The 24,492-nt window shown below is 40.8% G+C and overlaps 5 protein-coding genes across 6 annotated transcripts; 3 read left to right on the top strand and 2 right to left on the bottom strand.

Moving 5' to 3' along the window:
• Positions 1-598: 598 nt before the first annotated feature.
• surf1 (SURF1 cytochrome c oxidase assembly factor) lies at positions 599-3,508 on the bottom strand. The gene is made up of 9 exons (XM_070850704.1): positions 3,372-3,508; positions 3,208-3,274; positions 2,626-2,753; positions 2,452-2,534; positions 1,630-1,821; positions 1,453-1,525; positions 1,102-1,264; positions 881-962; positions 599-804 (listed from the first exon to the last, which is right to left on the bottom strand). The coding sequence occupies exons 1-9, from the start codon at positions 3,432-3,434 to the stop codon at positions 744-746; spliced, it is 912 nt and encodes a 303-aa protein (XP_070706805.1). The 5' UTR covers positions 3,435-3,508; the 3' UTR covers positions 599-743.
• A 58-nt stretch (positions 3,509-3,566) lies between these two features.
• Positions 3,567-6,817, top strand: surf6 (surfeit 6). The gene is made up of 4 exons (XM_070850530.1): positions 3,567-3,768; positions 4,893-5,111; positions 5,204-5,286; positions 5,955-6,817. The coding sequence occupies exons 1-4, from the start codon at positions 3,678-3,680 to the stop codon at positions 6,642-6,644; spliced, it is 1,083 nt and encodes a 360-aa protein (XP_070706631.1). The 5' UTR covers positions 3,567-3,677; the 3' UTR covers positions 6,645-6,817.
• Positions 6,818-7,467: 650 nt separating this feature from the next.
• Positions 7,468-11,504, top strand: kyat1 (kynurenine aminotransferase 1). The gene is made up of 13 exons (XM_070850658.1): positions 7,468-7,719; positions 7,805-7,863; positions 8,741-8,888; positions 9,059-9,208; positions 9,440-9,526; positions 9,648-9,770; positions 9,891-10,011; positions 10,092-10,168; positions 10,253-10,342; positions 10,554-10,740; positions 10,851-10,927; positions 11,056-11,142; positions 11,244-11,504. Exons 1-13 carry the CDS (start codon positions 7,648-7,650, stop codon positions 11,301-11,303), a joined length of 1,338 nt encoding a protein of 445 aa, XP_070706759.1. The 5' UTR covers positions 7,468-7,647; the 3' UTR covers positions 11,304-11,504.
• Positions 11,505-12,822: 1,318 nt separating this feature from the next.
• spout1 (SPOUT domain containing methyltransferase 1) lies at positions 12,823-17,378 on the top strand. The gene is made up of 12 exons (XM_070850659.1): positions 12,823-12,891; positions 12,974-13,013; positions 13,873-13,986; positions 14,077-14,236; positions 14,321-14,410; positions 14,491-14,540; positions 15,457-15,587; positions 15,678-15,750; positions 15,882-15,980; positions 16,135-16,237; positions 16,648-16,795; positions 16,953-17,378. The coding sequence occupies exons 1-12, from the start codon at positions 12,844-12,846 to the stop codon at positions 17,040-17,042; spliced, it is 1,146 nt and encodes a 381-aa protein (XP_070706760.1). The 5' UTR covers positions 12,823-12,843; the 3' UTR covers positions 17,043-17,378.
• Positions 17,379-18,063: 685 nt separating this feature from the next.
• On the bottom strand, positions 18,064-22,728 carry st6galnac6 (ST6 (alpha-N-acetyl-neuraminyl-2,3-beta-galactosyl-1,3)-N-acetylgalactosaminide alpha-2,6-sialyltransferase 6). 2 transcript variants are annotated; one of them, XM_070850494.1, is made up of 6 exons: positions 22,536-22,728; positions 22,140-22,218; positions 21,030-21,224; positions 19,820-20,232; positions 19,590-19,697; positions 18,064-19,450 (listed from the first exon to the last, which is right to left on the bottom strand). In XM_070850494.1, exons 2-6 carry the CDS (start codon positions 22,161-22,163, stop codon positions 19,264-19,266), a joined length of 927 nt encoding a protein of 308 aa, XP_070706595.1. In that variant the 5' UTR covers positions 22,164-22,218; positions 22,536-22,728; the 3' UTR covers positions 18,064-19,263. The 2 variants fall into 2 exon arrangements, with proteins under 2 accessions (XP_070706595.1, XP_070706596.1); XM_070850495.1 differs by lacking the exon at positions 22,140-22,218.
• Between the last annotated feature and the right edge of the window lie 1,764 nt (positions 22,729-24,492).

Raw genomic sequence — 24,492 nt, 5'->3', positions numbered from 1 at the left:
TGAATAGGGATGTAGAGGTGGCCTCTGATCTCTGGAAACTGGTAAGCTAAGCAAAGTTAATATGCGGGACTGGCAAAAGTGACTGTTGCAGGTGTAAAGGAATTCTGTGAACTTGGTTTTTCACAATTACATTTATATTTAGAATTAATATAATTGTATTGAATTTTACTGCAAAATAAGCAGTGACAGAATCAAAATTATAATTGGTTGAGTTGATGGGACAAAAAGCATGATGTCACATTTTACAAAGCCAGAAACAATTTAACAGATGGGTTTAAACATTTGAAAGGTACAACCTAAAACTGGGACAATTAAAGTCTGAACCATTTTAGAGCTGGAAATGAAGTCAGACTGCTTTAATCTAAGGGCAGTTTTCCAGTACTATTAAATTAGTGTGTCAGCACAGGACGTCACAGCTTGTCTCTCCAAGACCAGCCTGCTCAAATTTAAGTTAATACTAAAACGCAATTCAACTCCGCACAATATTCTGTCTTGGTTAGTATTTTACATCAAGTTCCATCAGCTGGAACACTGCTTAGCATGTTATGTGAAGAGAATGACAGGGCTCATTTAATTTATATTCATTTATTCCCCCATGTGCTAAAGTATAATTAGCCACAGCTATTTACATTTGTCAGTGAAAGTATGCAGCAGTTTGGAACCAACACAGTACAATTCAAGTATATTAAGATGTTTGCAATCTTTCAAAGTATTCTCGTATAACAACACTTATCATATTGCACTTAAATCTTCTTGATGAACTTTGCAAACCACATGTAGGAGGTAGCTGCACACAGGCCATACCTGGGAAAACAGTGAAATCAATTCAGTAAAAATATCAGCACAAGCAACAGGACAGAGTGGGATGTTAAACACCTACCATGTTATTATGTACTGCATGTGCTCATTCCTCAGTGTGACTCTGGTCTGTCCCCCAATTGGTCCACCAGGAATGGTGCTACCTGCATGAGATAGGACACTTAAATGTTCTTGTGCACAATACACAAGAGTGTTAAATAGTTCCTCATTTTTGATCTGATATTCTCTGTGAAGAAGTCGAGACAAAAAGCATCATGGACTCTGTAGTTCATGAGACCATACCGAAGTCTGCGTCGATGAAGATGGGCTCGGTTCCAGTGACTCTGGACATGGCCTCCAGGTCCCGATAATGCCAGCGGTTTCTCTCCACGTCGTTGTTCGGCACAAAGGGTTTGCGAACCTCTCCCAGCCTAACGACCCCAACCACCTCCACCTCATCCTCCACCTGCACATGAGCATTATTACAGTTAGTTAAATGAGGCTGTGAAGGAACATGTCTATAGTGCTGCTGTTTCCTTCAATATATCTAGTGATGTTACTTGTTATAGCTTTCGATAATTTAGTTAGACGAATATTGTAAATGTGCTGCAATCAAGTTGATCAAATGTGTTGCTGATCATCTGAAGAGCGAACCTGTCCCTTCATCCTGGTCTCTGGTCTTATCTTCTGCCTTGGGACGTAGCCTCTGTTCACCAGGATTGTGATGCTGCAGGTGAACATAGCAAAAATCAGTCAGCGTTGGATGCGTGACGGTCAGCATTAGTACCACAGGGTCAAAGCATTGCAACAGCGTTTTATCTGCCGTCTTACCCGAGGTCAGCGCAGTGGAGCGGCGTGACAACATTGGCGCCGGTCTCCCCGCTGGATGACAGCCTGCCTGCCTCTCTGGCCTCCTTCTCTGGGTCGACCGGCGAGCGGGGCAGGATATACAGCTCCTGTGAGTGGTCGTACCGTCCGCGCACTCTCACCCTTCTGTACTCGAGGCTTTTCAGCTCGTGAGGACTGGGACACGGAGAAAAACGACACACGTTCTGCCCACTGATGGGTAACATAGACGTATATTTTAGGCTGCCATCCTCAGTCGTGAGTGTGGGATTTGTTGTCATTGTGTGTTATGGTGGTGTGGTAGCTCCACTGAGTGAGTTTCAACACAAAACACTGCTGCTCACATTTAATACTCATATAAATAGAATTCTTTAGTGGGGCAATACACAAAAAGAGAAAAAGTCATCTTCAACTTTCTTTTGTAGGTGTAAAGCTTTGGTGTGCTTTAACACGTATGTGAATATTAACCTTTATATTGATTATCATCGTTTATCGAAAATCAAGCCTGTCTCACACACAAATGTTCCATTATTAGCTGTGGTCTCGTGACATTTTTTATGACCCTGACCTTGGAAAAACAAGTGAACATATAAACTGATTTTAAAACAAATAATTGTAGCTTGTGGTCCTAATATTTAGTCATGCCACTGGAGTTCATATAAGCCAAAGTGATTATTTCTAAGATACATCATCTGCTGCGTGAAGCAGGATGGGATTTAGCTGCATTCATGAGCAACCAGCCTTTGTGTGACCTGCTGTGGAAGCCTGTGGAAGTGTGTGTGGAAGAATAACCGTGCGCTCGTTTACTCGACAGGAAGAGGAATGGGCTCTGCAGTAGTGAGTCTTCTCAGCTCGTCGATCAGCTGCAGTTTCCACCGACGCCGATTCACCTTCACAGAAACAAAAGCATCTGAGTCCATCCGACAAGGACAGGCCGGAGCATTTACACTGAAGCCTGTGATGAGACAGTGAGCGATCTACCTGCCATGTGCCGAGGCCAAAGGAGGTGACGGGGATGAGCAGCAGGAGCCATTTGAGGAAGGACTCTTCTTCTTTCTCTGCTCGGGCTGCTGTGGAGCTGGACAGTCGCCCAAAGGGATTGAAGCTGCCTGGAAATCCACAGGACATCTGGACGTCACTCCAAAAATATCTCCTCACAAATAAGATTTCATAAATGCTGTCTGTGGTATTCAGTTGAGCCTTACATGGCAAAGTTTAGACCTGATATTGATGTGAATTGTTCATTATGAAAGGCTCTGTCTGCATTTATGTAAGAGATAGATAGATAGACACATAGATAGATAGATAGATAGATAGATAGATAGATATTATATCATGTATTATACATTTTCATGAATTTACAGACAAATTTAATAAGTCAATAATATTTTCAGCCAAATAGCAGACATATGAACATGTTCTGATATCACACCTTACGCTTGGTTTGTATATGACACTAATCATTTCTTATTCTACTAAAAACTGTGGACCTCTGAGTCACAACAACACAAACTGGAAACTGTTAAAATTCTGTAGATTACAGTGAGCACACTTTTTTTGTACCATCAGTGCGTTTGAAGAGCGGCAGTCTGGGAAGGAGGAGAGTCCTCTTGATGTAAACTACATGCGTCTGCAAATAAGAGACAATCAGCTCAGAAGATGACTTTCACAAGACTCGGTGACTTTTTTTTTCTGGGATTTAAGGGGAAGAGGAACAAGCAGCCTACCTGTGTTTTCAGCGCCGTGAGCACCCTGGTTGAATAGACCAGCGCTGATTTCAGAGAAGCCATGCTGAATCAAAACATCGAGGAAAAAGAGGTGTTTCCAAAAAGCGGATGAGATAACAGACTATATAACAGCTACATAAGTGAACCGAAGGGGGACTTCTTTCGCTGTTACTCCTTCCGGTTCGGTGGCGCTCCGCCCCGTCGTGTTCAACACACGTGTGATCACAGAAATGTGTTGATATTTTCTGACTGGAAACTCCGTCCTGACTTGTCTGCTTGAGCCGGATCACAGCTTCGTTTGCCCACATGGATCTCGCCTCCAAGGACTCGTACATTCAAAAACTCGCAAGTAAACTCTTTTCTCAGCGAGACCAGGAGCCAAAGAAGAGGCCGTTAGGTGCGTTTTCTGTCTCTTTTGATCGATTTACACACTAATTCTGCATGTGGAGTTTTTCTCTGTGCCACAGCTGCAAATATTATAATTAGAGTTGATGTGTTAGCGGTTGTAGAAAAGCATCTAAAAGTCATTATGTGCTGTCAGACTCGGGGCTGTTGCTGCAGTTGACCAAAGGAGGCGGTGCACTGTTTAAAAAGCAGGTTTTCCTGATGAGTGTTCAAGTCAAATATTAGTAACAGGGAAGGGTAAGCTATGTGCAAAAGATCAATACACACATTTTGTGATTGATCTATCATGTGGATGTTTTTATTGAGCAAAAATACCAAATACTCTACATTTCCTGCTTCTGCTGTGTCACCATTTGCTGTAATTTTCTGATTCTATTTTTGAGAATTAAATATCTTCATGATTTGGGCTGTTGGTTTGAAGACAGCAGAGTCGAGGAGTTTGTGAGTGACGTTTGTCACTATTTTCTGATATTTTACAGACAAAATAATTGACAAATCACAAATCACAGTTTTGCCAGTAGAGGGAGGCCTCTCCCAGGACAAGACCTGCTGTAGATGTCCTTTGCAGATAATAGACCAACAAACTCATTAGATTATGGACAAATGGGATGACAGAATTAGACAGACTGTAGATGTTCTTTATTTTAACATTGGAACAGCTCAGAACTTGCAGCCTATGATGAGTGTTTGCAAGGACATCATGCTTCATACTAAGGAGCCATGAAAAAAGGTCTTCTCATCATTTTCAAGCCTTAAAGAAAAGAGAAAATTGAGAAAATGTCACCTGCTTGACATTTCTTTTGCTGATTTCTAAGCTTGAAAGAAGGAAAGAAAGAAGTCTTTGTGACTATAACTAGATCACATCCAGAAAGGAAGTGCCACCCACAGTATCCGCTGTGACTGATTTTTGTTGTGGAGGAAATAAGATGATCATGAGCTCTTTACCCTTTAGTCACAGAAAACCATCACATCTGCACTTTTGTTCTTTCAAGTTGATGGCACTGCCTCAGCAAGTTTAACTTAATTCTCTGGCGAGTATGATGACAATTGCAGAACCATGGTAGTCTAATTGACATTATCATGTTGAATGTATATCATGTGTTTTTCTGTGTGTAGCTCATTTCAAGGGTAAAAGTGACACTGGTCCTCCAAAGAAGAAGAAAAAGTGTAAAAAGAAGCATTTCAAAGAAAAGGGGACCAATGAGAAGACGCCTCCTCCTAAATCCCAACAGAAGCCCTCAGCGGCGCCTGCAGCACAGAAAGGCTCAGCCACGGCAAAACTGAATGGGTCCAAACCTCCGAGCACTAATGGAAAAGAATCACAGCCACCTAAAGGTACAGAAAGTATATGCAAGTTGAGAAATGTGTTATTAAAATGAGTTTGAATCTCTCACATTCATATTTGATTCCTTTCTTTTTCCTTAAAGGAGGAAATGTAGGGACCAACTTCTCCACAGTAGACCTGCTGCGCAGGAGACTGCATGAGAAGATCGAAGAGTCCAGAGGGCAGGTATGCAGTACATATAGTGCAGACTATGAAAGAGAACCTCATCTGTGTATATATTATTCTTGCTAATATTGAGAACGTAGCTGACAAAATGTCTTTGTGGTGTTGTGATCAAATAGTCAATTCTTAACTGTGACCAGCAGCTGGTAGGTCATCATATGTCCTGTTGCTTGTTCCAAAAGTCTTACCGTTCCTGTGCCAGTATCGGCCACAGCTGCAAAGGTTTGGTATCTGGGCACCAGTATTGTTTTGAGTTTAATTTGGTTGGCAAAGCAGAAATTTGATAGACCAGATACCTTTTCTGGATAGAGTCCATCTAAGGGATAGTGCCTGATGACGTGAAATTATTACACAGCTTTGCTGAATACTCGATTCTGATTGGTCAATTACGGCAGTCTATGGTCTACGGCCATTATTGCAAAGCGAACTTCGACAGGGTGATGCAGGATTTTAATAATTCCTTACTGGGTGCCTTCACCGAGGCAAAGTATTTATAATACAAAGTATATGCACGTTTGTTTCCATTTCTTTCTTTCATAAGAAAGATTTTATAATTGGTGTTCAGTTCAACATGTGGATTTATGAAACAGAAAATAATATCCACACTTACAGCGCAGGAGTTAAACATTTTGTTGAGCATCTGTCAGACTGTTACGTTTATCTTTTATCAGGGAGCCCCTAAGGATGCGTTATCAGAGGCGGTCCAGGCAAAGCGGGCCAAACGTAAGCTGGAACGGGAGCGCAAGAAGAAGAAGAGGAAAGAGTTTCGGATGAAGAAACTTGCGGAAAAAAGTGACCAAGAACAGCAGCCGGAGATAAAACAGGAAGCCAAGCCTGCACCAGTCGCAAGCAAAAGGAATGAAACTGCCATCATCTTCAACAAGGTGGAGACTGTGGAGGAGGAATATGTAGACAAGATGCAGAAGGCGAAGAACAAGAAGCAGGGCGTGAAGGGCCAGTTGACACCACTGACAGGGAGGAACTACAAGCAGCTGCTCAGCCGCGTGGAGGCTCGCAAAGCCAAGCTGGAACAGCTGAGGGAGAAAGACGAGGGGAAGGCCCGCGAGTTGGAGGACAAGATGAAGTGGACCAACATCCTTTACAAGGCAGAGGGCATCAAAATTAAAGACGATGAGGACATGCTGCGCACCTCACTGAAGAAGAAGGAGAAGCGGCGTACTCAGCTGAAGAAGAAGTGGGACAAGCGTAGCGAGCACATCGTGGAGAAGATGCAGCAGCGGCAGGACAAGAGACGGAAGAACATCCAGAAGCGCAAGCAAGTCAAAACGGAGAAGAAGAAGGACAGGGCGCGGAAGAAAGGCAGAGTGCTGCCTGAGGACTTGAAAAAAGCTGCAGTTTAGAGGAATGAGTGTGTTTGATGTTGGTTTTACAGGACAACGTAGGCAATGTATAAATAAGTAATTCTGTCTTTTTTTTTTTAAGGCAGTATGATTTATTTACGTGCTATGAAAGTGCTACAGCTGCTGCAAGTATTGTACTTTTGCTCCTGTCCAAGATTTCCATGATGTGTGGTGTGGTCAATAAAATGTGATCCTTTCTAATGATGATGATTTTATTTGACCAAATATAAATATTAAACTTATTGACATGAGTCATTTTAAAGGTACAGCTCTACCTTTGGGTACATACACTTATTTGCTTAGTAGATGTTGTGATTCATCATTTGGAGGATGAGGAGGAGCCACCAGGATCGATACAACGGAGCTCTACCACATTGAAGGTTCACTTTACTTAATTCTTTTTTTCTTTGGATGGCATACATTTTTCTATACTTAATAAGACGTCAATATTAACAGCAGTGTTAATGTGTTTCATAACAGTAAAGTCATGTCATTTAGTTATTTTGATCAGAAAGCCACTAATATTTCTAGATATCTTTTGTGTTTTTGTATTTTACTCAAATTGATGTGCAAGAATCATTTTAAGTTTACAGTTCTGTCAAATTTTGACAATCAAAGATGCTTTTGTGTTTGAGCTTTCTGAGTTTCCTCTGGCAGAAAAGACAACGAGCGAAAACACGAAGGATCAATAAAGCTCGGGAGCTACGTGCGCGTTCCTGTTCTACGCAAACCAACGATCGACGTGCGCGCCCCTGTCATGCGGCGCAGGAACGGCCCTCCCCGGTGTCTCGCTCCGCCCAGCCAGGAAGTAGAAATGAAAACAGAGGAGGTTGAAGGAGAGGTGCGAGCACCTGACCTCACCGCTTCTCATGTGCTTGATTTAAATAGAAAAATAGCCGCAAGGGGAAACGACACATTTGGAAACATTTTTACTGCACCGTCATCTTTCCTGTCGGGATCACTGAGCCTGTGCGCTGCCTCCTGAGACGATGGTGATCTATTGATGGGAATAATCAGGAATCTTGCCAGAAATCTGACTGCAATTCGTCAGCATCCAATTAGAAACCACTACACGGTTGGTACAGCTGCTTTAATTGAAACTCGTACTTTTCTACAACATATTAACATATGTCGTACTTAATGATGTGCTTTTATTTCAGATAATCATGTCTAGACAACTCCATGCAAGCAGGACAGGTGGTGTCGATAAAAACGTTTGGTGAGTGATTGTAATAACTCAGAAGGGTTTGTCACTAAAGCCATATGCTGTATTGCTGTATGTAAACAGTCGGTTTCCCAACAGAAGAAAAAAACCAGTTAATGTCTTTCAAAAAGTCAAACTTAGTTTTGGAGAAGATCATAAAGTTCTCTTTTTTTCCGGCTTCATTTCTCTAAATGGAGCCTGGCAGGACTTCGAATATAACCATGTGATCTGTGGAGAATGTGGGTGGCACACAGCCAGGGACCAAGTCCTGTTATTATACTTCTTTAAATGATCAGCATGTCACATTCTGATTGTGAAACAGGAGGAAATGAAAAAACAGCAAGTCTTTGTCATGATAATTAGACTGTGTCATGTAATGTCATATTATATCATACGCTGATATTCTTGAGACTGGATTTTTTTTCTATTCCAAAACATCAAACATATGGTAGATTTCAGACAGCACGTGTTCAGAACAGTCTTGAAACAATGGACAAATCAGATATTATGTGTGAAAAACAATCACTTTTCTTTGATGCTTTGCAAAAGAATCATTAATATTTGAGTCACGGCAGATCTTCAAGAGTGATACTTCCGATGCCTAAACTGGCTGCATGCATAGATAGATATGTCTATAAAACCGGCATGCACATTTTATTTATTTAGTTATTTATTTATAATTTGGGCGATGATTTTATAGTTATTTATTTACTTTCTTGCTCACTTGTGTATACATGTATTGCTCAGTACTTTTTTACTCATTTATTAAATGGTTACAGGGAACATGGTATGACCACAGGATGTGATTTTTGGTTGTAGGTTATGGTTGTTTGATTTTACCTGATAATTAAGATAACAACACCGCAGCATCTGACCTGTTTTACATCAACAGGGTTGAATTCACACAACTGGCAGCTGACTATAAAGCAGTGAACCTTGGACAGGGATTTCCTGACTTCTCTCCTCCCAAGTTTGTCCAGGAGGCTTTCTGTAAAGCTGTGAGTGGAGGACCCCTGATGCACCAGTACACCCGAGCCTTTGTAAGTGCAAATAGACACATGGGAACTCTTGTATTTCTCCATGAATGCCACAAAAGCATGCTTAATTTTGGCACTTTTAAGCAGGTATCAAAAGAACAAATAGATGCAGTACAAACAGCCAGAGTCAACAAACAGCCAACCTTATGTTTTCATGTCATTTCTGTCCGCAGGGCCACCCCCCTCTTGTAAAAAGCCTCGCTAAATTCTTCGGTAGGATTGTGGAGCATGAGATCGATCCTTTTGAAGACGTCCTGGTCACAGTTGGAGCTTATCAGGCTCTCTTCTGCGCGTTTCAGGCTGTGGTTGATGAAGGTGATGAGGTATGAAAATCGATCTGTCAAAATTTAGCACAGTGCAGTGCAACAATCATGAAGAAAACATAAAAGTGAAAAGCAGCAAGCATGTCAAAAATGTACATATGTTTGAATATAGAGTCCATGTGGGTTTCTCAACGGTTAAACTCCTCTACATGGTGCTAATCAGCCACAGTACAGTAATGTGTGTGAAAGTACAACAAACTGCAGTGTCAGCCACCCATTTTTGTCTCTCAGGTCATAATTATTGAGCCGTTCTTTGACTGCTACCAGCCGATGGTGAAGATGGTTGGAGGGAAGGCAGTGTATGTTCCTCTGAGGCCGGTGAGTGGTCTACATGTTTCTTTAGGCAACCTCACCTTTATCATAAAACTATATGTCAACCTTTATTTACTTTTCAGAAGTAAATAATGATTTTTTAATAAAGGTTACTTTTAAATTTCAGAAAGAGGGAGGCACCGTCCTGTCGAGTGGAGACTGGGTTCTTTCTGCGGAGGAGCTGGCCAGTAAATTCTCTCCTCGCACAAAAGCCATCGTCATCAACACTCCCAACAACCCAATCGGCAAAGTAAGATATTTACCCGTGTAGTGTCATTTTTTTGTGCGCATTTCACATATTTATTAACTGTTACGTCACTTTGTATGTGTTCTCATACATAAACACGTCACCAATCTGTGTCCATTACAGGTTTACAAGACCGAAGAGCTCCAAATGATCGCTGATCTGTGCATCAAACACGACGTGCTGTGCATCAGTGATGAGGTTTACGAGTGGCTGACTTATGATGGAGCCAAGCATGTAAAGATAGGTGAGACGCAGCCAGAGCCCAGCAGGGTACACACAAAGTATACAGCTGCATTATTAATATGTTAATTAATGTATTGACAGCCAGCCTTCCTGGGATGTGGGAGCGAACCATCACTGTCGGAAGTGGTGGAAAGACCTTCAGTGCTACCGGCTGGAAGGTACTGCACAGATTGTTGGAGTATTCAAGTGATGTTTTCTTTTTTTATTCCACATTGTGATGATGGCGTATTCCTTCTTCTCAGGTTGGCTGGGCCATCAGCGCTGGGCACATCATGAAACATATGAAAACCATCCACCAGAACACTGTTTACCACTGTGCTACTGCTGCCCAGGTAAACACATCATTCCTTTAGAATTTTAGGTACATTTGTACAGTATATTGACCAACAACTTTTCTACTCTATTAAAATGATCAGAAAATGTTGAGGATAGTTTTTCTTTCGCTTTATCAAATCTATATAATTGTCATTTCAACATAAATCATACAGTCGAAGCTTCAGCATTTCCCATTTTGGACCTTTCATCCATCCCTGCCTTCCACAGGAGGCCGTCGCTCAGGGATTTGAGAGGGAATATGAGCTGTTCGGGACTGCGGAGAGCTACTTCCAACAGCTGCCTGCGATGCTGCACCACAAGAGAAAGAAGCTGGCCTCGTGTCTGGAGAGTGTGGGTCTGCAGCCCATCATGCCAGAGGGAGGCTATTTTATGATCGCAGACATCTCCTCTGTCAGTGAGTGAACAAAAGACACCTCCATCCATCATGACTCAAAATAGAATAACGTTTAAAAAAAAATGTTTCCCTCTAAATAATGTTTACCTTGGTTTTCCTTCTACTGACAGAGGTGGACTTGAATGACCAGAACTCAAAAGATGAACCCTATGACTTCAAATTTGTTAAATGGCTAACTAAAGAGAAGGTAAATATTATGCATTACTTTAATACTTGATTGGATTTTATTCAAGAGTCTTATTCCCTGTTTAGAATATCATGTTTCTGATTCTTCTGAGTTCTTAGTTACATAATTTGGCTTTTTTTTCTCTGCAGGGTTTGGCAACAATCCCGGTCTCTGCATTCTACAGTCCAGAGCACAGCAAGGAGTTTGACAAATACATCCGATTCTGTTTTGTCAAAGTAAATGAACTGAAGAATTTCACCTTAATTTGATTCAAATCTTCCCTTGATTGTGTTTGCTGCTGTCCATCTCACTCACACTCACTGTGTCTGTCTCACAGGAGGACTCCACCCTGGACGCAGCAGAGGGCATCTTGAGAAAGTGGAGTGACGGACAGTAAAGTTTCCCACGCGTTAGCCGTCCATCCACATTTTTTTCATAACAAACACACGTAAAGACACACGTCCACTTTCAGTTTGTCTCACACTGCAATTGTGAAAAAACTCAGGGACTTTGACAAAAAATCCTTTTGAATGTTCCTATGCAATTACTCTAAACAAATAAATATTTTTCAATATTATAACTATTTCCCGGTAACTCTAAAGTATATTTAGGTGATTTTGTTTTAAAAAAACCTAATTATTGTACTATTGTACACCTGTATGTCACATTTTAACTGTGGGGACATTTGTCCTGAATCAGTCTGATGAAAAGTTAAATAAAGCATTTAGTAAATCCACATGTTCTCTTTTTCTCTGTTCTTTAGCTGCACTGACACAGTGTTTGGCTCCTGTCTTGTTCTTTTTGTCAATGTTAACTATATGACACAAAGAACACAAACCTAACAGAAGTTTAAATATACAGTCAAGAAGGGCCCCATTTCCACATATATTTAGGATACAAGCAGCAGTCTGAACTGAGTTTTAATCACAATAGATAAATCCCATCACGTCCCACTGACCACTAGAAGTGCTTGTAAAGGATTTTTGGTGCCATACGTTTACTTCCTTACATTTCATTAAAAATGCTGAGCTATGAGTACTCGCTGTGGTTCTAACTGTACAATCTATGTAGAAATAAATGTAAAAATAAAATGTTGAATGCATGACTTTTACTTGTAGCAGAGTAATTTTGCACTGTACTATTACTGCTTTTAGGTGGTAAAAGATCTGAATACTTCTTCCACCACTGCCATATAAAAGTACAAAAGGTTGAAAGGTCAGGGGAAGGAGGGAGAGAGGGCTGGATCCACTTAATGTTGAGGCTAAGTAGACTCAGAGTTCAATTAGAAACCATCATCAGGAGAGTACAGCATTGAACCGAGGAGAAACTATTGTAATAATCTAGGTGTTTGACGAGCTTTTATTTCAGAGAATCATGTCGGAACGTGAACATTTGGTAAGTGATAATGACACTGGTGGACTTTTGACACCCGACATGAGTTTATAGGCTACAGACAGTGTGCAGATAAGTTCAATCAGCCTATCAGCAAACAGTTCCCTCAGGTGAAATGTAAACAATTGAGTATTTTTACTAAGTCTTAAGATCTTTTGTTTGCTGTGTCTCAGCCAAACAATGTTCCTGCTCACATATCTTAGACTATATCCTCTGACAGCAACATCATTTCATTTACATGTTTATTAGTTTGTTCAAGACCAAAACGTTTTACATGTTCATACAAATGCAACTGTGGAACAGCACACAAAATGAAACAGCATGTCTCAAGATAATACAAGATAATCATATTTTATTGTGTAACTGATAGTTGTTTTGTCATGTTTTGTGTTTAGATTCTTTTAATTGTATTTGAGGATTCATTTATTCACATTCACATTCTTAAATTTTCACACCCTAAACATTCATGGTACTAACAGACTTTTATTTTGAAACGCGGATGACAACCCGGAAGTAAATAAACTTCACGTGTTGGTGTGTTTAAAATGTCTACTGGCGGTGCTGTGAAAAGACCAAAAGTTGTGTCCTCAGGGGTACGATTTAACTATTGCTTTGCTTAAAATGACATCCTTCTTTTCTTTGTGTCACTTATAATGCGTTTCTTGACTTTTACAGCCCGAGGAGCGCGTGGACTGGAAGAAAAGGAAAGCAGAACGTGAGTAAACAGCTAGCTGTTAGCTACATTTAGCTAAAAGCTCTTGTGCCATTTATGTCAAGTCAGTTTGGTTTTATACACAAGTTACACCCCGCATAACGCTAAATTAAAATGTTTCAAGTGACATTCAGCGTTAGAATTGTGTTAGTTTTCCGTGACTTCATTGTATTGTAATATCTCAGTATGGCATGTGATGCTTTAGCATGTGTTTGGCCCCAACATTAGAAGTAGTTTCAGGTAATTATCAGCACCGAGTTTACTGTGCTTCTTTATTTGTCAAGTGTAGAAGGTTTAGAATAGTCAAGTCAAGTTTATTTATGTTACTCTAAATCTCCAATTTACCTCAAAGGGCTTTACAATCTGAATAATTTATATGACACCCTCTGTTCTTGGACCAGAGGTTCCCAACCTGGGTGTCAGGGCCCCCCATGGGAGCCCTAGATAAGTGAAAGGAGTATCAAGATGAGTAAAGGAACCAGAGGGAAAAAACATTCCTTTATTCCAAATTATACTTATTTTATACGCCTTTTCACACCGGTTATACCCTCTATCTTTTAAACGCTACAACTAAGGATTATGTTCAGAAAATTCTTTTAAGGTGATGTTTTCCCTTAAGTTTTAGTCTCCGTTTTTTATCACAAAAGACAAACAACAGCACAACCAAGGAGCAGGATTTCTGTAATGTGACTTCATTTTGACTTGTTAAGTGACTTAAACAATTCACCAGTTATCAAAATAGTAGCCAAGCAGTTTTGTTGTTCGGCCCAGAATCACTGCCAGAGACCATCAGTTTGGATTTCTCCTGTCTGTCCACATATATCATTTTCCTACCAATGTCATTGATTCTCACTGGAAATAGTAAAGGACGCTCAGAAGCAAAGGAAACAGGCCAAGCTCATCAAACAGTTGGAGGAGCAGAAACAGCAAGAGGCCGAAGAGAAAGCAAAACTTGAACAAAGCCAAAACAAAAAAGGTAACTTTATTATCATTTCATGGAATGCTGTTAGCCCATATACTTGTGAATGGAGTGCTGTAATGTATGATCTGTACATGGATCTCTTAGGTCGGGCTTACACAGTGAGTGTGGCCCTGCCAGGGTCTGTCCTCGATAACGCTCAGTCCACTGAACTACGTACGTACCTGGCCGGACAGATCGCCCGAGCCTGTGTCGTGTTTTGTGTCGATGAGATCGTTGTGTTTGATGAACAAGGCGAAGATGTCAAGTAAGTCAACCCAAGAGATAAAATTTATTGCTAAAAACCATCAGAAAGCTAACAGGAAATATGCTTTTTATCTTTGTCCCACAGGAGCGTTGAAGGAGAATTTACCGGTGTTGGGAAGAAAGGACATGCTTGTATTCAGCTCGCCAGAATACTTCAGTACCTTGAATGTCCCCAGTAAGTAGTGACATGTTATAATCAAATCACCAGTATGAGCCCTTTTTGTCAGGTGGTGATATGTTTTTCTTCTCCACCAGGTATCTACGCAAATGGTTTTTCCCCAAGCATCAAGATTTACAGTATGCAGGTAATAGTCCACATTTCAGTTTCATACATTCATTTCCAGTAGTCTGACACTGTGGGTCACCGCCTCAGACAGAACTGAGATAACCGTGCACTCTCCGAATTCCAAAATTTACATAAAAAATGTGCCAAATTAGCTATTCCAGGTCCTATTTTTAGTGTAAACATGGATGTACAGACAACTATCAGTGCTTTTCTTTAACACTGTAGTAAACCTAATTGATTGAATTAAATTGATAATTGTCAGGCAAGTTCTGGAGTAAGAAGTAGCATCTTTTAACTATAATTAATAAGCAGATTTATGGATATTCATTAACAGATGCCAATATATAATGTAATAATGGTATCTTTAGGAAGTGTAAGTAAATAATGATATCCTTAGGAAGTGTGAGGCAGATCTGAGTTATAACTGAGAAGCAGTACAATGTTTGATGCAAAATGCACCAATCAGGCACTAAAAGTTTTAAGTTTGTATTTAGAACAGCAGCATGCAACCTTCACTCCCACGGTTCAACTTGAAATAGAATTTGATCTGTAATTTGCTACCCTATCTAAAAAAATTATATAAATTCAGGCATCTTCACTGCTGCTGGCGTAACTTGGTGGTGGTGTTTCTGACAGAAAGTCACGTTCACAGGACAAAAACAACTGTGAAACTTCCCATCATCTCCCAGCAGCTGCAGTGTTTTCAAACATTATGTAACAAAAGCACAGCAGTTATTTCTGTTTCCTTCTATACAAGAGTCATAAAAGTAAAACTACTGTTTCTGTTGTGAATCCATGTGTAAAATACAGATGTGCAATGTGATTGTATGAATATTAAACCTAGGCAGAGGTAACTGTAGATTGTAATGCCAGGTGTAAACAGGCCCTTTTAAGGCAAAAGAAGACCCATTTTATTGGTCTTGTTTTCCTACCAGGTTTGCTCAACCCTTTAGACAGCCCTCACCACATGAGGATAGATGATGAATCAGAGTACCGAGAGGGAATAGTTCTCGACAGGCCGACCAAACAAGGAAAAGGCTCATTGGTCAACTGTGGGATGAGAAAGGTGAGCATGTCTCAATAGTGGTCGCTGTCATCATCTGACACTATGGTCAAACATGCAGATAGACAGAACTATCTCCATCTGCTCCTTCAGGATGTTCGGATTGATAAACAGCTGCAGTCTGGACTTCGAGTCACAGTACAGCTCAAGAAGACACAGAGCCAAGGTAAGTGTCAGACTGTTACCTTTTTCATTTTTTATGTACTGTACGTTTTTACTGAGAAAAGCTCTCATTGTGCTTAAGATTCTGCGCGTCAGTTCAGAGTGTGTGTCCGTGTGTCTATCCGTCATCCTCAGAGAACAAACTACATAAAGGTGTGGTGGTGGCTCCTCACGTGCCCCGGACTGTAGGAGGTCTCTACTGGGGTTACACTGTCCGCCTGGCTTCTTGTCTCAGTAGGTTTCCTACACTCGCGATAAAAATGTACAACATCTTGGACAATTAAGAGCTGAACAGCATTTTTGTTTCACCTACAATGTTGTATAAGCATCTAAACTTGGCCCCCGCTGTGACTGCTTCATCCTTTTTTGCTTGGGTTTGTTAATTCAGGTGCAGTTTTCACAGAAAGCCCATATCAGGAAGGATACGACGTGACTATTGGCACATCAGAGAGAGGCGGCAACATAGACCAAATGACACTGCCACCGTTCAAGTAGGTGCAGAGCCAATAAGATGGGAGGGCAGGTCAAAGAACCTTTTTATCAGCCATTTATTATTTATTAGCCCATAGGATGATAATGGTGGTCTGTTGTTCAGTCCGCTTTGGTCCAGACTGAAATATATCAACAACTATCGGATGGATTATCATGAAATTTGGTGAAGACATTCATGTTTCACAGAGGATGAATTGTACGGCTCCTCTAGTGCCACCATTGAGTCGACATTTCAGTTTGTCCAACACTTCAGCATGTTAGCATCGTCAATTTGAGCATGTTAGCATGCTGATGTTAGCAGTCAGCTCAGGCTGTACCTACTTACAGCCTCACAGAGCCAGTAGCATAGCGCTGATGTTTTATTATTAATAATTTTAATTTATTCATTTAAACTTCTCCCACTTTTTAGGCATCTTTTGGTCGTTTTTGGAGGTCTTCAGGGATTGGAGGCCAGTGTAGATGCAGACCAAAACCTGGATGTGTCTGACCCCAGTGCTTTATTTGACCTTTACCTCAACACATGCCCCAGTCAGGGCAGTAGGACCATTCGGACAGAGGTGAGGCCATATATGAGTATATAATTTGTTTTTTGAACCACCAAGGGATTTGCAGTGGGATACATTTACAGTGTATTCATACACAAATGCGTTATGGTCTGTCAATGATTCGGAGGCACTGGGCTTTTATTTTAATTTAGTTTTTTCTTTTCAACAGGAGGCCATCTTGGTTTCGATGGCGGGGCTGAGACAAAAGATCACAGCTACCTTTTCAGATGTTTCCAGTGGTTTATTAAAGAGTCAGTGATGGAGAAATGTAAACAAAGACATGCTGGCAGACGCTTATTGTCAAACTGATTTTCACCATGAAGTTGTTCATTTTCCATAGCACACGGTGCAGTCAGTGACAGATGCCAGTCAAGTTTCTATTTGTGTTGTTATTTAGTCTTTAGTCTGTATGTCTTTGTTTCTGAATGCAAACAAGAAATTGTACATATTTTAAATACAAATACTATCCACACGCTTGAACTGACTTATTGTATTTTTCAGAGCATATATTTGTTTTTTGATAAACAGCACAGAGCTTTTTGTGAAAAACAGCATTGAGACCAGTCCATCATGGGCAAACAAATAGAGAATCATCATCATTATCATCATTTACCTTCATTAAGAGAAATTTTCTACTACATGACTTCCAGTTGCATGCTGCATGCATCTACCCCTTAAATTAGCATTTCATTTTCTCATTTAGACCAGAAAGCCAGGTGCAGATTTAATTTCGATGCCATGCTTTTTTCAGGATTCGTCTGGGGTTTTTTGTCACTAGATTGTTTTACATTAGATGCACCTAGCAAGGACTAATGCAGCCTGAGACAACAGTCCAGCTATTATGTTCAGTTTTTGTTTCAACCAACCAAAGGATTGATTCATTTTTTTGGTCATTTCGGAGCCTGCAGTTAGTGGTGCTGATGAATTGTGTTGAGTTAAATTCACAGGTGGTTCTGATACAGAGTTTACCCTCGCTGATAGGACTTGGGTGAACACATTTTGAGAAAGTTAGTATGGATATGTGTTTGCATTTTATCAATAATATTTGAGTTTCAGGGGCCATCTTCACAGTTCTCCTAAGATTTAGCATCATATACGGGCACTAGCAACATGCGGCCAAAATTATATCCGATCCGATTATATTCGAAAAGCAACAACATTTCAGAAACTACCAGGTTTCAACAATTAAAACTGCAATTTCACTGTTAATTGAATCGTGCAGTCCTTAGAAATACTGATATATAGCATGACCATGATGCACTCTGTGGACTAGTTGAACCAAAGCTGCATGCGCTGGAATGCCTTTGAGGTAAAAAGGTTCAAGTTCATGAGGCAACTGTTTATTGTTCACGAAAACATTAAAATCAACATCTAGTGCAGCAACAATGGTACAGTGTAGTAATATCCTCAAATTACAGGGATATCAACTTGTCTGACATGACCAGACTCTAAAAACATAAGTACTCTGTGTAATCTGACCATCTGTATATCTAGAATAAATCTGATATTGAAAAAGAATAGTTTGAGTATTCGCTCAGGAACTGATAACGTAAAATTTCAAACACCCAGACACATGGCTCACATACAGCATCGTGGGGCTTCGGTGTACACTGTATAGTGATCTGCTGAATCTCTATATAATAGACAGCTGATACAATATGGTGTTCTGTAGGCCACTTCGTCATATCTAATGAGAGCTCATGTAGGGACGCATTGACACTGATACTGGTGCAGATACTGACTAAAGTAGCTGGATAGGGGATTGCTGACAATAGGGTTGATCCATTGGCTGATCTGTTCAACTCATTTACGTCTGCGTTTGTACTCTAAGTTGTGCATCACCAGCCCAGTAGACTCTGATCTGGATGAGCTTACTGGGCTTTTAGTGTAATTTATTTTACACTAATTTATTTAACAAGCCTGCCCGAAGAAGGCCCTTTTCAGGATCGCTATTTGCCTTAGTATTTGGACCGTCCAATGCTCAAAAAAGCACACCTAAACAGTTAATTTTGAAGATCGTTGCTGATGCTCGGTAATAGCCAATATCAAAAGCCCAGGTATCTGAATCAGTATTGGGACTGAAAAAGTCAGTGCATCCCTAAATGCTTGTTGATATAATCCCCCCTCAACATGGGAAACATAAGTGCATTTTCAGTACATAATAACAAAACTATTATAAACAAGTAAAAATTCATTCTTTAAATTCACTTTCTTTTCTATTTACAAAAACACTGATCAGATGGCTGCCACATGTCCATGTGGGATATACACTTTTCAGAAACCTCTCAAAACTGAGATTCTGTGCTCTTCTGCAACAGGAAACATCTCTTCAGTCATTTGGTCAAATTATAGTTTTTTCCCAAAGGCGTTTTCATCCCCGTGCATTCATCATGTGGCTATCTGAAGGCTCATTCAGGAAGATATAATAAAATCCATCTTGTAGCAGAGAGATCCCTTTGTGGTTTCGACAAAAAGTCTTTTCACCATTTGGGATGAGTGAATGTGATGTTGTACTGCTTCGCCCAGCGTGCAAACACTTGCTTCTCTGTAATAAATCGATGGTGGTTTCCTCTTCGGCCGCCCTCATTCTGTATGTATGTTAAACATTCATCAGTCCCCCTGGGCTTGTAGTAGTGGTACGGCATCTTCTTGGTTCCAGCTTTTTTTCTAGAAAAAAGGATTTACATTTATTCATTAATTCTTTTAACCAAAGGTGAATCTGTGATTTGTAATAATGTGGCACAGAATAGGCTGATAGTGTTTTACAGAATCTACATTGGTTGATTAGTCCCATCATTATACTCACCCACAGTGGTTGGGTGGAACCATCCCATATACTTTGATATTATCACATATCTCAATGGCTATGACCATGGTGAACCAGCCTGTGCTCAACCACGAGTGAGACTTTTGTCTAAGCAGAAAAAAACACACCACAATGTGGAAAACAGAGTTTGGGAAAGTGGCATTTACACAATATGGGACTGATGCTCGATAAAATATGAGTGACAGTATGTTAGCTCCCTCAGTACTCACCTGTCTCGTCCTGTCTCCCTGTGGAACAGATTGTCAAATCTGCGCATCTTGCTGGCTGTGATACTGAAACATGACAAGTTGCTGTAGGTCATGCTGACTCTCTGGATCAATCTGTACAAAGTTCCTTTGGCGTCCTTCCCAATCTTGTTAGGGGGTCCCCAGAAGATGATCACAGGGTTGCTGTCTGGCCGTTGTAGGAACTCCTTGGGCCTCCGGACCACCCTGAACACACTGGAATGGGCGACGACCCTCAGCGTGGTGTGGTTCCCTATGTCAGTGTCATACCCCAACGTGGGTGCGTCATTCATACGAATCACACACTCTGTACGGTCGATCTCTTCCCCTGCTCCACTGCCCAGGACGTGGCTGGAGCTCGTCACCAGTGCACAGTTGTGACAATGAAGGTTCATACTCTAAAAAAGAAAAAAGATAATGTGAAACATTTTAAGTGAATGAATTAAAAACAAATTACCATAGTTAATAGTGGCGTGAAAATAAAGTCCACCGTTTTAAAGTAACTGCTGAGTTACTATAAAATCGCTGAATAGTTCACCAACCGTTATTGTGTATTTGTTCAGCTGAGTTAAGAAGTTGAGTTAACAGAGCTTGAAGAGGACAGAATTTGCAAACAACAACACGCCCATTGCAACAGGGTCTGCATAGCATACATAGTTGAAATCATTTATCTTTCTGCATATGACAAAAACAAGCAGACACAACAGCAACAGACTGCAAACTGACAAAACAGTCGACCTACATTTTGCCATTGTCTGCTTTGGGGTGACAGATCTGTTACAGTATATTCTTCATTTGAAATCACCTGCTGATTTTAACATGAGTTACAGCAGCTGCTTACTGTTATTTCCTTTCAATAGGAATAAGTATACATTTAGTTTCTAATGGTGCATCACTTTCTTTTGGTACACCAAAACTTTTGTGAACATTGATATTTCCCAGTGCAGCACCCTGCTTTATTTTTCACCCCTACTGATGTGTAATGTCTCTAATCAAATTACATGCAAGCTAATATTAGGGTCAGTCCACATTTCTGTATGTGATAATACAAAAATATCGTGAGTAAATAATACTCGTATTTGCCCAGTATGGCCCTTTTGGCTCCAATCCCTCAGTATGTGGATATCTACATCATCCAAGTTTGCTGAGGTTCCACTTGTAACATTTATGCGTTTGCATGTAACCTGTGAAGTACCTTGTTCCCATAAACTGGCACATAACCTTCTCTGCCACCCCACGTCTTCAGATCTGTGGCCCTGAGAGCGTGATTTGTAGCCACATGGAAGGGAGCGTAGATTTCTTCATTGATATTGTTGGAGCCATACAGGATGAGGAGTGTCATCAGGACGAAGATGGCTGCCAAGATCACCAGCCTGTGGCTCTGTTGTCCCTGCAGCATAAACAGCACAGGCAAATTATACTTAAATACAGGTTTGAGGTACCCTCCTGTCGCTTCCTAAGTTCCACTCCTTACTAAAGGTGACTGGACTTTTGCAGTAAGGGATGTGTGTTTTAAGCAAAAATACTATTCGATAGTCACTGTGAACTATTTGAAGATTATTCGGATCAAACAGAATAGATTTGAGAGCAAAACTTTCCAGAATGCAATCAAAACCTAGATTTGAGAGCAAAACTATTGACACTGCAATTAAAAAATGTATTATTGCAAGTAAATTATTATTAATTCAAACCAAAACATTTTGTCCACAAATCCCAACGTTTTGAATCCAAAAGTGTTGCTCGCTGTTGAGCTGAACTATCTTGATGCACGAGTAATAACAATCTAATGATGTTGTTTATAATTGCATAACAGCCAAAGAGCTGCACTCTGCACCACTGAGTGGTGCTTAATGACCTCTCTAAAACATCCCTCCCAGGAAAAGAACACAGGGTGTGTCCGGCTGCAGAACAGTGGATGACACACACACACAAATACAGACTTATATACTGTATGTATAATTAATAGCACATGAATTTGAACGTTATGTAAATGTTCATATTGTTATTGCTCTCATTTAATATGATTGTTGATATTTGCATATTCTTGTATATTTATTGCAAATCATTTGTCTGTGTTGATGATTTCCTTCATGCTGCTTTGGCAATACAGGTTTCTGATCTGCCGTGCCAGTGAAGCCTGTTTGAATTTCAACTTGCATTTGAGTAAAAAATCTGAATACTTCCACAATTTGTAGAGCATATGGACAGCGATAACACCCACATGGATGTGATGCTATTTGCAGAGGTAATGCTAATGATGGTGTTCATGAAGGGGAAGAGGTCTGAGGGCCCCACTCTGTCTTACCTTGCCACTGAGCCTGAGCCCCATGCTTTCCGATCAGGCTGTGTACCAACACACAGGCTGGGACTGTCTGGCATCATACCTGTCAGGAACACACAAGCACACTGTAGACTGGGATCCACCTCCGATGATTTTAAGGACGCGAATTTCCAGTTTCTATCGAATATTGTATTCAGATTTTGGCAGATCAGTTCCCATGTTTGGACCACAGTCTGAACATCAACAATACGTGAAGTGATTACAGTTACTTATGATCAATGATACGAAATAAGCTAATTACAGTGTCATAGCCTCGCTTGCTGTATTTATCTCATAATTACCAAACGCCACAGACACAAGAGGCAATACAACGTTATTATTATTATTATTATTATTATTATTATTATTATTTTAAATCACCATCTCACGCAGCCATTCGTCGTCCCTTGTTGACGTAACTCCTCTGAGATTGTATGAAAACAATATCCGGCTGGTGTGATGAGAGCATTCACCGACCTGACATGTCAAAGTGTGAAAGGTAACGCCGGTAACCCTAACCCTTAGTCAGGTTTACCGTCTCACGGCCTTTGCTGCTCTCTGATGTCGCCCTCATTCCTCTCGTCTTCCTGCACCACTCGCTGACGTCATCACGACGTCCCTCACTGCAGCACGGTGGTGTTAACCCTTTGATGCACAACATATGCACACCCCTTCTAATACACAACATGGGTCCAAAATGACCCACATTCATTTTCTATGTGATTTCATGCTGGGTGAGTGTCTCTTTGCTGTATCTTTTGAAATCAATTTATTTTATGATTGAATATTCCAAGTATTCTTTTAATATCTTGTTTTTGAGTAATACAGGTCATTATTATCAATTTTCCTTTCTTATTTTATGAACAAAAATAGGTTTTTGTATTTTTACATCAAGTTTACGCACATGGGTCAAAAAGGACCCGTTTATCTAAGTATGATTTTAAATCAAATGACTTCATACTATAACAATAATTTGCTTTAAATAATCACTTTAGCAGTGGTTTGGGCCAAGCAATCATGCATTTAACGTTTTAAACATGTTTATTTGTCATTTTGTCACACATACACATACCACTGATGGCTATTGAACTGAACTGTATCTGTAGTGTAACTATCGTGATGTGGTGAATGTGACCAAACACAGGTGTGCCTTAGGCTGGCCACAACAAAAGGCCACTCTGAAATGTGCAGTTTTGCTTTATGGGGGGGGGGGGTTCAGTATCTGGTGTGACCACCATTTGCCTTACGCAGTGCAACACATCTCCTTTGCATAGAGTTGATCAGGTTGTTGATTGTGGCCTGTGGAATGTTGGTCCACTTCTCTTCAATGGCTGTGCCAAGTTGCTGGATATTGGCAGGAACTGGAACATGCTGTCATAAACGTGAATCCAGAGCATCCCAAACATGCTCAATGGGTGACATGTCCGGTGAGTATGCGGGCCATGCAAGAACTGGGATGTTTTCAGCCTCCAGGAATTGTGTACAGATCCTTGCAACATGGGGCCGTGCATTATCGTGCTGCAACATGAGGTGATGGTCGTGGATGAATGGTATAACAATGGGCCTCAGGATCTCGTCACGGTATCTCTGTGCATTCAAAATGTCATCAAGCAAACCGCTCACCCACACGACGCCACACACGCTGTCTGCCATCTGCCCTGAACAGTGAAAACCGGGATTCATCCATGAGAGCACCTGTCCAACGTGCCAGACGCCATCGAATGTGAGCATTTGCCCACTCAAGTCGGTTACGACGACGAACTGCAGTCAGGTTGAGACCCCGATGAGGACGACCAACATGCATATGAGCTTCCCTGAGACGGTTTCTGACAGTTTGTGCAGAAATTCTTTGGTTATGCAAATCGATTGTTGCAGCAGCTGTCCGGGTGGCTGGTCTCAGACCATCTTGGAGGTGAACATGCTGGATGTAGAGGTCCTGGGCTGGTGTTGTTACATGTGGTCTGCGGTTGTGAGGCCGGTTGGATGTACTGGCAAATTATCTGAAGCGTGTATGGAGACGGCTTATGGTAGAGAAATGAACATTCAATTCACGGGCAACAGCTCTGGTGGACATTCCTGCAGTCAGCATGACAAAACTTGCGACATCTGTGGCATTGTGCTGTGTGATAAAACTGAACATTTCAGAGTGGCTTTTTATTGTGGCCAATCAATCACAATCAAACGTTTTCTTAGGTAAGATTACAATAATTGTAAAACAAGACTTACATGTATCAGATGTACAAAGGGAGCTGTGCTGAGCAGTGACATGTGGCAGGCGAATAGTTGTCCACAGTAAACACGTTACGAATTGCAAGCATGTACAAATTTCAAAGGTTCC

Source organism: Pempheris klunzingeri, chromosome 19, assembly GCF_042242105.1.
Source record: "Pempheris klunzingeri isolate RE-2024b chromosome 19, fPemKlu1.hap1, whole genome shotgun sequence".
NCBI classification, from domain to species: Eukaryota; Metazoa; Chordata; class Actinopteri; order Acropomatiformes; family Pempheridae; genus Pempheris; species Pempheris klunzingeri.
The sequence above is the reverse complement of the archived record's forward strand: the minus strand, read 5'-3'. Positions and strand labels throughout refer to the sequence as shown.

Coding starts and splice junctions, on each gene's coding strand:
- surf1 (XM_070850704.1), bottom strand. CDS start 3,434: ATGGCTTCTCTGAAATCAGCGCTGGTCTATTCAACCAGGGTGCTCACG. Junction 3,275..3,371: donor TCACGGCGCTGAAAACACAG/GTAGGCTGCTTG, acceptor TCTTATTTGCAG/ACGCATGTAGTTTACATCAA. Junction 2,754..3,207: donor GCTCTTCAAACGCACTGATG/GTACAAAAAAAG, acceptor GTGGATTTCCAG/GCAGCTTCAATCCCTTTGGG.
- surf6 (XM_070850530.1), top strand. CDS start 3,678: ATGGATCTCGCCTCCAAGGACTCGTACATTCAAAAACTCGCAAGTAAA. Junction 3,769..4,892: donor GCCAAAGAAGAGGCCGTTAG/GTGCGTTTTCTG, acceptor TTCTGTGTGTAG/CTCATTTCAAGGGTAAAAGT. Junction 5,287..5,954: donor TCGAAGAGTCCAGAGGGCAG/GTATGCAGTACA, acceptor ATCTTTTATCAG/GGAGCCCCTAAGGATGCGTT.
- kyat1 (XM_070850658.1), top strand. CDS start 7,648: ATGGGAATAATCAGGAATCTTGCCAGAAATCTGACTGCAATTCGTCAG. Junction 7,720..7,804: donor CAATTAGAAACCACTACACG/GTTGGTACAGCT, acceptor CTTTTATTTCAG/ATAATCATGTCTAGACAACT. Junction 9,209..9,439: donor TGGTTGATGAAGGTGATGAG/GTATGAAAATCG, acceptor TTTGTCTCTCAG/GTCATAATTATTGAGCCGTT.
- spout1 (XM_070850659.1), top strand. CDS start 12,844: ATGTCTACTGGCGGTGCTGTGAAAAGACCAAAAGTTGTGTCCTCAGGG. Junction 12,892..12,973: donor CAAAAGTTGTGTCCTCAGGG/GTACGATTTAAC, acceptor TGACTTTTACAG/CCCGAGGAGCGCGTGGACTG. Junction 16,238..16,647: donor ATGACACTGCCACCGTTCAA/GTAGGTGCAGAG, acceptor CCCACTTTTTAG/GCATCTTTTGGTCGTTTTTG.
- st6galnac6 (XM_070850494.1), bottom strand. CDS start 22,163: ATGGGGCTCAGGCTCAGTGGCAAG. Junction 20,233..21,029: donor TGCCAGTTTATGGGAACAAG/GTACTTCACAGG, acceptor TTTCTTTTTTAG/AGTATGAACCTTCATTGTCA. Junction 19,698..19,819: donor AGGGAGACAGGACGAGACAG/GTGAGTACTGAG, acceptor TTTTCTGCTTAG/ACAAAAGTCTCACTCGTGGT.